Raw genomic sequence first — 14,087 nt, 5'->3', positions numbered from 1 at the left:
TCAGAAACAACCTTTAAATGTGACATAAATCGGGGCTTAAAAGATAATTCGCTTTCAGAAATTACACTTGTGCCACATTGACATTCTTTTATTTTAAATTTTTTGGTGCAAATTTTTTTTATATTAATTGTAGCATGAAATCATACATAGATTTTAATTTTCATCTGCAGTGTAAATGTTCAGTATAAATAAATATCTGTACCATTAACATCACTAAACAGAATTGCATAAACAATGACTGTTTCCAAACAGGTTTCTGTCTAGGAAAAAGGGCTTAAAAGAGAACTAACTTTTACATTTCTTTTCGATTTGACTGCACTGATACTGAACTGCATAATGACACTATTTTCTCCAGCACAGCTTTCTTTCATTCCTCAATAAAGTTTATCATTATAGAGGAGCTTTTTTTTCCACAGTTACGGAAAAAAACTGGATTAACACCAAACTTATCTAATCTGAATAATGGCACTATTGTCTTCTTTAGAGCTGCTTTATAGCTGGATTAAATCTTTTTCATAACTAATGAACTTTTTAACATTGACACTCAATCAAATCAAACATGAATGTCTACCTGAATAATGGCTTTTTTATCTTATGTAGAGCTGCTTTACAGCTGAAATGGACATAATTTTATAAGTGTTGAAATTTTACAACACTGCTTTTTTTATTTCTGTGAAGCTGCTTTGAAAAAAATCTGTATTGTATAAAGCGCAATATAACTGTGATTTAACTTGACATAGTTTCTTTGAGGGAAAAGTCTGGAAGAGTTATGTCCGCTCATTTTTTAAGTGTTATGTAACTCAAAACGCAACACATCCAACAGCTCTGTGCATCTAAAAATGAAAGTGGTGGATGTGAGTTCAAATATAGCATAATCTCCTTCTAAGAAAAAGGGGGGAAAAACAGCCCAGTACATCACAATTTTCCCTGATATTTCCAAGTTTTTCAGGACTGTATTCCTCATCTAAATGAGCTCCAGTAAGCTAGGTTTCAGCACATGAAACATACCAGGTGGTCCAGTGGCTCCTCTCTGTCCTTTCTCTCCGATGCCTGGACTTCCTCTGTCTCCCTTTTCTCCGGCTGGTCCTAATGAAAACACACACAAACACAGATATATAAATCCACACATACATGGAATCTGCAACACATTGCTAAATGTGCCATAGCTGAACGTCTTACTTAAACTATTGAAGCAAGATTTTATAAAGGGTTCCATAAAGAACAATTCTTAAAAGAACCATTTTTTTTTGAGTGTGAAGAACATTTTTCCACAATTAAGAACCTTTTGTGGAATGGAAAGATTCTATGAAAGTAAAAGGTTCTTCATGGAACCATTAATGCCAATAAAGAACCTTTACTTTTAAGTGTATGAGAGAGTGGAGTGTTTCCTATTAATTTAGACAGCAAACCGCACGGCAGCTCAATAGGGGTCAATTATTTGTCTTAGCATTTCTACATATACTGTATGGCGAGGGCAGTGGTCCAAACTAACCATAGTTCTTGAGGCTGATTAAAATCACATGGTTGTATTTGGCACGGTTTTCTGTTTCTGTTTTGGTTTGGATGTTGTTTCAGGTACCTCGTTCTCCCTGTTGACCAGGCAATCCTGGACTTCCGGGAAGGCCGTTTCTGCCTATCCGACCAGGCTCTCCGCGTGATCCCATGGGTCCGGGAGGTCCAGGGGGGCCAGAGGGCCCTGGGCTGTTGCTGTGATAGTTGCTGGGGATCTGGTTCAGCACTTCGTTGAATCGACCCATTTGTCCTGTATAATGTAAACCATGAAACAGCAGATTTGCATGAAATGTAACCCTTGGGATCATCTGAACATAACATCTTTCAGACATAAGTACACTACTGTTTAAAAGTTTGGGGTTAGAAAGAATAAAACATTTTTATTGAGCAAGGGCATGGTAAACTGATCAAAAGTGACAGTAAAGTAATTTACGATCTTTACAAAAGATTCTGTTTCAAATAAAATACTGTTCCTTTGAACATTTTAATTATCAAAGAATGAAGAAAAAAATAAGCGTTTCCACTAAAAGTATGAAGCTGCACAACTGTTTTCAACATTGATAATAATCACAAATATTACTTGAGCAGTAAATCAGCATATTAAATTGATTTCTGAAGGATCATGTGACACTGATGACTGGAGGAATGATGCTGAAAATTCAGCTGCGCATCACAGGAATAAATTACATTTTATAATTTATTCACATAAAATATAGTCATGTTAAATTGTAATATTATTCAATATATAACACTGTTTTGACTGTATTTTTATTGAATAAAAGCAGTGCTGGTAACCATAAGAGACTTTTGAGCAGTAGTGTATATTCGCAGTATACTTTATTGCTTGAATTGCAAAAAACCTTGCATGCACGTCATTTTTTGCTTCAGAACAGTCTACTGGATGAAATGCATTACCGTTGACGAGCTGTTCGCACACTTGTCTGGCAATAGAGCGCATCATGCTCTGGGATGCAATGTCTCCCTAGGAGGATGAATACGAGATGTTAACGTCTCCTCCACTCAAACTCTCATGAAATGATGAAAGCAGATATTAAAATCATCACTCACTCTGTCTCCTTTGTCTCCTTTAACCCCAGAAGGTCCCTGTATGAATGAAAATCATATTTCTCTTTAAATAGACCATGACACATCCAAACATGAACTAAAATCACTTGCTTACTCCTTATTTATGCCCAAAACCACACTGTGCATTTCAGTGAGTAAATATTTAGTGAACTGAATTGCAAGCAATGTGGATCGCATTAGATCCACATTGGATTTCTTAACTTTCTTAACTTTTTGGATAAAAAAAAGTTCAATAATGGTTTTATTATGTTTGGAAAACTCATAGAAAGGTGCCACTAGTGTTTTGTAAGACCAACCACTTAACTATGAAAAGAAACTTTGAATCAGATGTTTCTTCAAAAAGAAGTAAAAGACTAAAAACAGAGTCACTAGTTGTTATACAGCGGGTGTTCATCAGTAAAATGAATATAAACAGCAGATCAGATCATTTGATGAGAAATGCTAAAGTTCATACTGAAATTTCTGATTTGACTACATCTTGGCAAATCTGTGCACAGTTTCAGAGATCTAGAAGAAACACAGATGAGTTTAACTGGGGTCTTTTTCTCAGAAGGAATATCAGCAGAAGACTTCAGCTCTCAAACAACAGATACATTCAAAAGATTGTTGTTTTCTTTTTTTCTGAACAATTTAGCAAGTTAGTGTCAGTGTCGTGCTGTTGTATATGTTCATCAAAACCAAAAGGTTTCATACCGGAACACCTGTATCTCCATTCTTTCCAGGCTTTCCAGTAGGTCCCGGCATTCCAGGGGCTCCCGGGGGTCCCTGAACAAAAGAATAACAGCTCTGGTCTTCAGCAAAACAGATGTCTGCAATACAGTCTCACATCTGAGTAAAAGAAAACATATTAAAAAAAGAAAAAGTACATACCATTGGTCCTTGTGGGCCCATGGGTCCTGGGGGTCCCTCCTTCCCTGGGGGTCCCTGTGTCGATGACATACATGTATAGATCCACATAAGACTGATAACACACATATTCGTTCAGATGAATCACATCTTAATGTGATTCTCAAAGAAGCATCTGTGTATTATTTGAGCCCCAAATGAAAATAGAGAACATGAAGCCTATTTTAAGGACTACTGAGATATTTAGCATTGTGATATTATTTTTTATTACTGTATTACAGGGAAATGTGCTTAATTGTTATGAAACTTATTGAATTTAATTATTTAAAGAAAAAAACTGTTTTAAATTTAAATAATAATAAGAATTCTCAACTCTACTGTACATTACTTATATATGCAAGTATGAAAAAATCTATTTTAAAACAACAAAGTACAAGTGCTTTACAGATAATTATTATAATACTTTAGTATTATTAGTATTATTTTCATTATTATTATTGTTAATATATTTCATTAAAAAAACAATGGAAGAATACATATTGTATTAAAAAAAATAGTTATTTAAAAAAAGGCACTACAGCTATTCATTATTTAAGAATAAATTAATTTGCAAATGTATAAAACATACATTGAAATAATATATAGTTCACTTTACAGAAGTAAGAAATATCTTAATGGTTTATATAAAATATTATAATATCATTGTAATATGATAATATAACTAAAATGACATTAAATTAATTATTTTATTCATTTGATTTTAGGGTAAATAATGCTTAAAAAATTAATTTTTATGAGAATCAGTCTAATGTGTACACTGAACAGTCCTCACTCACCCGTATTCCAGCCGGTCCAATAGGCCCAATGGCACCAGCCGGCCCCGGTGGACCCTTAGAGAAAGAACGGAAGAAAAAGCAAAAGCTAAAACTAACATTCTCAGTGCCAGAGTCTCACACCAGGTTCCCATTAGCACAGGTCGCTTACCTCCGACCAAACAAATCAAACTACTTTCCACAAACAATTCTCCACCAACACACAAGATATCCTTCCATTTCCTTCTTGCTAGATTTCTTTCTTTCTTTCTTTTAGTCAATCCTGCTTCTCCTTTGATGTCTTGGCATTAGATTTACAGGGTACTTAATATATTCCAGATCCGTTTTACTGGCCGTTATAAACTCTGGCTGCATTCTCTGCAAGTCATTAAATGCATGTTGTTATAGCAACTCCTCCAACATGGTCACCTGCACAACTCGGCCCACTCTTCATTAAGAGGGATCAGATATCGCAGCCTGTCCTGGAGAATTTACAAAACCACAACAGTGAGAAAAATGTCTGCCTTTCTTTGTCTCCCTCTTTATTTGTTAATTAACTCAAATAAACATCTCTCCTGCGTTTAAACTGGATTAGGATTGCACTGCCAGGTTTTATTTTTTCAGAGGAACCAGCCAGGAACCTATGCTCATTTCTATGTTTTTTGATTGTAATTTATCACATAATCATATCACCTTGTCATTCCAAGTTGTCCAGGCTTTCCTTAGATAAATGTTCATTGTGTTCTTTTACATAATGGCTACTGAAGCTTTCAATGTTTAAAAAAATGACAAAATATCACTATAAAAAATCTATAAGTCTTTGGCAACAGACTGAAATTGAAGTTTTTATTTGCCAAAAATATCACCCTCCCTCTGTAACTGTCAAGTCTCATGTTAATAGGGATTTATTCAGTCACAAAGTTATCATTCGGCTTTTGTTCGGCTCCTGGATACAATCCACAATTTGTGTGGACTTTAATGGTGTCTTAAAAAAAACAACAACATTAACCTCATACCATTTCAGAAAGACATGTAAAGATGCCAGAATTAATTATTATTATTATATGAAATTATAAATATCTACAAAATTATAATAAATCCTAATAATAAAAAAATATTAAAATCGGAATAATTAAAGATAGTACAGCTATACAAGATTATATTTTTACATTTATTTTATTTCATATATTCTTTATATAATTTGTATAATTATATATTTTTTAATGGTCCTAAAAATAGACCACACACACAAAAAATGTTTTAATTATATCATTAAATCACTTGCTTTGCAGCTATCACTTCTATTTGTATAGTAATTTATTCGGTTATATAATATGTTATAGTTGGCTTCAGATTGGAATACAGCGCACAAGTTGTATGGACTTTTATGATACTTTTTTATGGTGTCTTTTTCTTTTAAATCAAAGCATGAAAGATTCTGCAAAACATCTCCTGTTGCGTTGCATGACAGAAATACAGTTTTGGAAGAACATGAGAGTGAATAAATGATGCCATAAAGGTAATTTACAATATACAGTGCAACCCAAACCAATTCTGCTGTTTGTCTTGTATAAGATATTACATACTATGTCTACAAAACCACCAGCAAAATCAATCTCAAGATCCTCTTCACTAGCTCCACACATGCCCTAAAGTTTAAACAGTCCAACAAACTAGAATGGGAGAGTTTAATGGGGAACCACAAAGTGGCACTGATTAGGACTCTGTGCAATTACAGCCTCAACCCACATTTTATCTCGTGGCGTGATCTACAACTATTGTTCAGCGCTGCCTCCCAGCCATCCCCCCACCTGAGTTATGATCTAATGTTTGCCACATGGATCTCATCCAGAGAGGTAGCGCAGGCTGCGGAGAGCAAATAAGCCTCCCATTTCCCCCCTAAGACCCAGGCGGCTCTCCAGAGCAACACTTACTTTCTGTCCAAGTAAGCCAGCATCGCCTGGATCCCCCTTTGGACCTGGACGACCCTGTGTGGAGAAAATAAAAGGAGAAAGACCTGTCAAAAGAGCGCCCAAAGCTTTGGTAAAGCACTTCAGCATGATCCAAAGAAAAATTAAACACATATATCAGTTCAGAGAACATAAACAAAGGGGAAACGAGATATCTAGAGTTTGGCTGTGCAAAAGTCAGTGCCATCATACTGCAGTTTTGTGTGTGGTTTTACATTTAGCAGAGGCTTTTATCCAAAGCGACTTACAGTGCATGCAGGCTATACATTTATTTTTTACCAGTACAAGTGATCTTTGGGAATTGAACCCACTACCTTTTGCACTGCTAATTCAATGCTCTACCACTGAGCCACAGGAACTCATGACTTTAGGGTTGCTATATTCAAGACTTTAATGCAAGTTTACACCAAGGACAATAACAATAGTTTTAAAAAGCATTCTATGAGAACACACCTTGGTCAGGGTGATGCCATATTTATTTTTTGACAGGAATTAAAACGAGGCTGAGAAGAATTGGAAGTTCAATTCCTTCTATGGATTGTACTGTTGTTTAACACGTACAGATTGTTCAGATGACGAAACGTCCACGAAACGTGAAAAACTCCATTAAACATTTGAGAGTTGTGGAAATGACATTATCTAGCATGTTTACACAGTGTGTGCCATCGTAAATACTGTAGGTCTTTTCTTCACACACTCATTTACACCTGTGTTACATTCAATATGGTGTCTAACCTGATTAAGGTCTATAGAAAAGTCCACACCACAACTATAATGATAACAACACATAGGAACGTTTTCGTTAGAATTACTTTTAGAATGCTTTTTCCAGATAAACAACCAATCAGAATTCACTTAACACACAAGAATTTATAATGCAGACAAAACTGCAGTGTGTGTTTATGATGAACAGAATGTTATCCTTTGTTGGTATGGATGCTAATATAACTTATATTGTTAAAGTTTTTATCAGAATGGTTGTTATTGGTGTTGGACGGGCCTTTAATCTGTGGGATTTGCACTGCAGTCACATTAGCAAAACTGTCATGGCATGAAGCATTTCTTTTTTAGAGGTTCCTTCCAAATGAAGCTGCTTGAAACGCTTAAACATGGCAAATTCAAGTTGTAAAAGTTAAACAAACTTGAATCTACAGTGAAATCCAGACGGTGAGATGTCACATGTTAAAAGCACAATCATGTGGATTATAGTGAGATGACTGCATTTCGCCCGCTGTACATCTGATTACTAAGATCAACATCAGCACTGGGACTGCGCAATAGTGGAAAAAACTGACATTGCGATATTCAGTTTTTCTGTGATATACATTGCGATAATAGCGATAATATTGATTTTGTTGTAATAGAAATAAAAATTATACAAAAGCTGAAAATGTACTTTTCACACGGAAGTGCAAACCATCCTTTCAGTTCCAAGTGTTTGTGATCCACTCAGTGACTATTAAATAATGATTTAAAGTAAAAATTGTTAAATTAAAATAATAAACAAGCAATATTACTGTACCTAAAATATTTGTTTAACAGTAGTATTCAATAAAAATATACCGACTTAAAGTCTAACTTCTATAATATCTTTTGTTTTAATTTCTTAAACCATTCAGATTTTTTTTTCAGTTGAATTCAACTGCAGTGTCTGCGATTTGAGATCAATTTTATACACATGTATGTATGTATGTATCATGCAGTCCTCTTCTAAAGCCACATGATTTGAGGAATCAGAGCGAGTTACATACTGATGTTAAATACATAGACTTATTGGTTTATTTCAAAGCCTTGACCTCATGTATGAGCGATAGTAATAGTGTTGCTTGCAAACAGCACTAAAACGCAGCAGCTGAAATGGAGAGGGAATAAATCCAGTGAGATTTGTGTGCTAGCAGCAGGATCAGGCTCTGATGAGCATAAAGCCCCCAGACACGCAGGAATGCTGAATCCAGAGCTCGCTGCCATAATTATGCCTCCGCTACAACTCCGGGGATAATAAATAACCTGAATAATCGCTGTTTGGTGTGTGGAAGGATTTACAGCCAGCTACTGACTTCTGAATGTGTGAGGAGACAATGGATGCATGAGGAAAATTGAGATGGACTTACAGCCTCGCCAGGGATGGAGAGCCCACTAGGTCCCTGTGGTCCTGGAGGGCCCATCGGACCGGGCAATCCCATCTCTCCACGTGGGCCAAACGGACCCTGCAGGAACAAACAGGTGTCAATGTATGAAAATGGCAACGTTCAATCCTGTAGATAAACTTGATGAATTATTTGTAATGTACATGTTAAGACCATTCTGACTTAACAGAGAAGGATAAGCAGATTACTCACGACTTGACCGGGTTCTCCTCTTTCCCCTCGTGGTCCTTTACTTCCAGGTGCACCCTGAGAAAGGAAGAAAATGTGTAGAGAAATGACAGAGAAAACAGTCCTGATATCAGTCCAATCAATAAGAACATAATGCTAACTATGAATTCAAATTTTGACATTTTAAGGCAAGACACTACAGATAAAACTATTGACTTTCATGCACTGGTTAAGATTTTAAGATACTTTGCTTCTGTAACTTGGCTTCTTTCACATTAAGGGAAAGAAAACACAGTTTATCTGTTTGCATCTGTAGATTTCAAGTACAATCTGTATCTTTAAAAGCTGAATCAGAAATCTCCATTTCCGCAGCACTTACATACATTCAACGTTACAGTTTTATTCCTGACTAAATTCTGAAAGTTTTTGCAGAAGAGTTTGTTCGTATATCATTTGCTTGATATATATTTAGAATTTAATTCCTAAAAACATGGTGATTTTATTTTTATTGTTTGTCTGGCTGTAATAGTATTTTTGTTTATTAATGAGCGATAAAATATATTTTCTGTAAAAATATTTTACTATACAACAAATGAAACAATAATTTTTAACCTGGATTTCTCCAATGTTCAGATTATTTATGTTCTGGAAATGTACAGTACAGACCAAAAGTTTGGAAACATTACTATTTTTAATGTTTTTGAAAGAAGTTTCTTCTGCTCATCAAGCCTGCATTTATTTGATCAAAAATACAGAAAAAAAATGTAATATTGTGATATATTATTACAATTTAAAATAATAGTTTTTAAATGTATTATACTTTAAATTATCATTTCCAAACTTTTGGTCTGTACTGTATGTTAATATGTGCATTTTAAATAGACAATCTCTCAATTGCATAGTAAACAACATTTAAAAAAACTTGTAATATATAGCTATTGTCTTAATAATGTGACTAATCAGCTGGACAACTATGTGATATCTATTAGTTAAAATCAATACCCTCTGTCTTGCCTTTTCACAGGATGAAACACTTCAAACTTAACTATATTACTACAATTTTCACCTTAAAAAAAAAAAAAAAAAAAACCCTGGTCCTATACATTTGAAACCTTTTGCTGTTAATCTTTATTAGCACACTTCAGTTGACTTACCACTGGCCCTTGAGGCCCCTGGGGCCCTGTACTGTCTGAGGTGCATGTGCAGGCATTGGGAAGAGATGGACATTTGGATTCATCTCTCTAAATGACAGAGAAATTAAAAATATAAGAACAAATGGTAGAATAAGCAACAACATCAGGAACCATTAATAATCTAAAAAAACTATTTCCTGATATATGTGGATTGTGTGAATGTTTAGCTCATGGACACGTAGTAATTTACGTAGATGTTCTGGAAGGCACTGTATAGGTACAGTGGTTATAGACTTGACCGGGCTGATAACTAAAAGGTATAGGTTCAAGCAGCTGACCTTACCACAGACATTACTCTATCTGAGCCAAATATGTTGCGAGTCCGCTTGTGAGCTTATGTACCTGATGATTTCTTAATAAATTGGTTAAATTAAAATGTAGTTTATCATCATGCAAAAAATAAGCTTTTCAGGTTGTCTTTTCTTTTCTGCAAATACAGAGGTGCCTTGCTTCTGGCCAATCGTTCAAAATTTGCAAGTGCTCCAATGCTTGCATTTTTGGAGATTTCTGGCTGGTTTTGGTTAAACAAATGAAACTCCCTACTAGCCTCCCTGGATACCAACTTTAGTTTCCAAATTACATATACTATAACAACAACTGTTTGCCATATTTTTGGGAATTCGGCAAAAAAAAAAAAAAAAAGAAAGAGATATTTGCCCATCACAAAGAGTTCAGTAAGTTTTACAGACAAAATTAAAATGCTTCTCAGCACAGCAGTTGGTTATTTGGTCCTAAGGTCAAATTTCACTGAAGCTTTGAGCGAGATTTAACAGCCATAACAATTAACTTGGCCAAAAAATAAAAATGGATGACACCACCAGTGCAGATCTTGTATATGATGTCAACTATGGCAAAGTTTTGGAAAACTGTCATTTCTTCCACATACATCTTTGTCTTTGTTTCTGTATCCTTTAGCTTTGGGTGTGAGGACAGGCCACATAGCTACAACACGGCTGATTAAAATCTCTTGTGTTATGACTGTCAGAAGTACCATAATAATATTTTGCTTATGGAAGACAGAGTTTGGACACAGCTGCTCTCATGGTTTGCATTAATAGGCACACATAGTGATTTTGTAAAGGCACTTGAGTTCAACAATTTCACGCTTCACAATTAAGAACCGCAAATCAATGACAGTCAAACATCTCTTTTAAAACCTGTGTGCTTTTGACAAACCAAATAAAATGGAGAGATCAAAGAAAGGAAATGCTCTAACATTAGCAAGCGGTTTGGTCAGATTAAATGTAATGTTTGAATGTGGTCAACAAGGATGCATTAGAAACATATGGAATAATATGACAGATCCGCCTAGGTGGATGTAGCTCAAAAAGATGTAGGAGGCGTGCGTGAGAGTCGATTGACTTGTCATTTGTTTTCAATCCAAAGTGACTGAACAGCAACCCCTCTGGAGCAGTCTGGGGTTAAGAGCCTTGCTAAAAGCCACAATGATCAAAGGCACGGGGTCGGATGTAAACAGTGTGGTTCATGGGTCATACGTACCTGAAATATAACCCAGCATTTGTGTTCTTCACCTTTGTGTAACCCTGGCTAGGTTTGCACCAGCTGTTCATAAGTTCTTAAATAAATTGGGAAATCCACAGCAGAGGCTATTTTTCAAAGATCACTCGAGTATGTTTTACTAGAAAATCTGATTTCATTCTTTCTAATACTTTCAAAATTATAATTAATTATTTGTGAAATTTATTAGCAATTTCTGTGTAGAATTAGTTTCCAAACCAATTTTACCAGCTAGGTTGCACCATTTGAAGTCATAATGCTGAACGTAGCTAGTAGGTCGAACGCTCACCATTATATAATGCGGAGTCGTGTAACTCTCAGTGATTCAGTCGAAATCCATTGAAATGGACACACATAATAAAGACCATAATTCATGTTCAAATAACATTCAGAAATTGTAACTGAAACTAATAAGGACTGAAATATATTGTTACAAAAAAATTTTTAGATACTATAGCATAAGAAATGACAATGATTTATTCTGATTTTTTTTCACATGCACAATGCTGATCGCTGCACACTGTTTAGATCAGGTTTGTGTTGAAAAGCTGCAAAACAATGTGATTTATTCACATATAAGGGCTTTCTTAAAGTCTTCACTTACCATTGAAGGAAGGTCACAACATCTGTCCCTGCTGGTCCAGCCGAGACTGCACACAATGTCAAACATCTGGAGCTGAAACTGCCCAACCAGAGAGAAAAAGGATGTTACACGTGTCTTTGATCAAAGCTTGCATTTTCATGTATGGGCCTCAGATGCCCAGTAACAGGATCCAGGCCGGAAAGAGTGAGAGCGGTGAGCTCAGGGACAATGTTTGATAACAAAAGTTCATTTTTGTACCAAGGTGTTCTTAAAAATAAAGGCTTCTTTTTGGCATTGATGGTTTCATGAAGAACTGTTAACATCCATTGAATCTTTTCATTGCAAAAAAGGAAAGATTCATTTGGATTATCAAAATGTTCTTCAAACACAGAAAAATCTCTCTTCTTTTAAGACCTGTTCACCGAAAGGTTCTTGGGAGAATTAAAATTTGTTCTTCTATGGCTTTTGCTGTGAAAACCCACCTTTGGAACCTTTATTTCTAAGACAGTACAGTGTTCAGTGTTTTCGCGTTTGAGCTCACTGTTGCCGATTCTCCTTTAGATCCAATAGATTTGGACATCTTTCCGAGGACTTGAAATCCATCCATCGAGGTGTTTCCGGCTGGTTTGATCTCCTTCTCAGCCACTTCCTGGCAGTCCAGATTCAGTTTGACGCTCTTGGAAGATACCAAGATGTGGAGCTGGAATTAAAGAAGACAGTTTGATGTTCAAGCTTATAGCAGACTCAAGGGTCATTTTAAAAGGAAGAACTTCAGTTGGCAGTTTTCTACTGTTGTTTTAAACTCTAAGAGCTTCAGGCCTTAGTTAGGGATTTCTGGGAGTCTCTCTGTTCAAAAGGAGTGTTCTGACCAGAGGCGCATATATAAAAACCAGCAAGTACCTTCAACACTAAATTCATCCTGACACGCTCAAGGCGACGATAACAGCGAGTCCATTGCAAAATATTTCTACAGAGAATTTGGGAAAAATTAACAGCAGCTAACAAGTATAAACAAATACATCGTCACATACAGTATGACAGTGGGACTGTCAAACCTCCAGCTGATTCTATGCGATCTATGCAACTGAGGCTCAAAATAACATAATGTCTCAATACAGACTTTGCTGTACAAAACTGTTCACATGTACCAAATCCAGCAGTGAAAGTACCAAACAAAGTTGTACAAACTACTTGGCCTAGGATCATCTGATTTGTCAGTCATGTTAATTGCTTTGCTCAGGCTGGATGTCATGTGTTTGGTCCTGTAATTGCAGGTTGGCGTTGTATTTCTTACTGAATTGCCCCCTCAGAGTTGTTTCAGCTCTCAGATCCACCAAATCAATGTACACTGATATTCCCTGTTCACTACAGTGCATGATGAAGTTGTTTCTCCATATGTCATGGACCGTCGGGCTGCCAAGTCTTAAACACCAGCTGAACGCTGCGATGTAATCACATTTCTCCACCGCAAGCTAATGGAGGAGCTCAAAGCAGGACTGATGCTATGGATCAGGAATGGATTGGAAATTTGTGGTCAGCAAATAGAGGGGATGCGATTCTGATCTGACCACAGAGGATTGGTCAGTATCAGTAAACATGCTGCAGGCCTGAGATACACTGAAGTTTACCTCACTATTGGGCTAAACAAAGCGAAAAAGACATGATATTCATTAGAACGATGAAGTGATTGTTATGGAGCCAGACCACCATCTTTCTTTAAGGGCTTAAACCAGTTTTCTTTCGAGTCTGGTCACAAACTGCCTATCAAACCTTGTCAGTATCAAACCTCACATGACATCACTAGACGTCTACACGAATGTGGTATGCATTATCTAAAGCTGTGTTCCTGTGGCACATGATTGTTTTCTGTTTAGCCTGGAGGTCCCTGGGTTCTTCTGTTCTCAATTATTATACTCCATATGGAATAATACAGCTTACTGCATAATGCACAGAAATAAAACAGTTAGTATAGGAAACAGAACACATTATGCAGTGATTAACATTTCATACTGGCGTTTTCAAAGTTTTTGATATTAGAGACAACAAAATGATGATTGTTATTTTTTTATGTTTCATAATATTTTTTTAACAGTTAAAAGTATTATTAAAAATATTTAAAGTATAATTTTTTCGCTAAATATTAAGGCCCATTCACACCATGGATGATATCTATAAAGTTAACGATAAAGATATAGTTCTGAAAACCATTCTCAGTAATAAACGATAGCAGAGTCTACACCACATCTATAACG

At 35.8% G+C, this 14,087-nt stretch overlaps 1 protein-coding gene across 4 annotated transcripts in view; it reads right to left on the bottom strand.

Moving 5' to 3' along the window:
* The window catches only part of col12a1b (collagen, type XII, alpha 1b), a 76,646-nt gene that overhangs the window by 3,169 nt on the left and 59,390 nt on the right, over positions 1-14,087 (bottom strand). For all 4 annotated transcript variants that reach the window (XM_059512088.1, XM_059512086.1, XM_059512087.1 and 1 more), the window contains 13 exons: positions 12,377-12,535; positions 11,857-11,934; positions 9,696-9,782; positions 8,566-8,619; positions 8,338-8,433; positions 6,191-6,244; positions 4,281-4,334; positions 3,469-3,522; positions 3,292-3,363; positions 2,581-2,616; positions 2,428-2,494; positions 1,580-1,762; positions 1,009-1,086 (listed from right to left, as the gene is read on the bottom strand). In XM_059512088.1, coding sequence (XP_059368071.1) covers positions 1,009-1,086; positions 1,580-1,762; positions 2,428-2,494; positions 2,581-2,616; positions 3,292-3,363; positions 3,469-3,522; positions 4,281-4,334; positions 6,191-6,244; positions 8,338-8,433; positions 8,566-8,619; positions 9,696-9,782; positions 11,857-11,934; positions 12,377-12,535 — 1,072 coding nt within the window. The remainder of the gene's footprint in view (positions 1-1,008; positions 1,087-1,579; positions 1,763-2,427; positions 2,495-2,580; positions 2,617-3,291; positions 3,364-3,468; positions 3,523-4,280; positions 4,335-6,190; positions 6,245-8,337; positions 8,434-8,565; positions 8,620-9,695; positions 9,783-11,856; positions 11,935-12,376; positions 12,536-14,087) is intronic.

This window comes from Carassius carassius, chromosome 27 (assembly GCF_963082965.1).
Source record: "Carassius carassius chromosome 27, fCarCar2.1, whole genome shotgun sequence".
Classification (NCBI taxonomy): domain Eukaryota; kingdom Metazoa; phylum Chordata; class Actinopteri; order Cypriniformes; family Cyprinidae; genus Carassius; species Carassius carassius.
The sequence above is the reverse complement of the archived record's forward strand: the minus strand, read 5'-3'. Positions and strand labels throughout refer to the sequence as shown.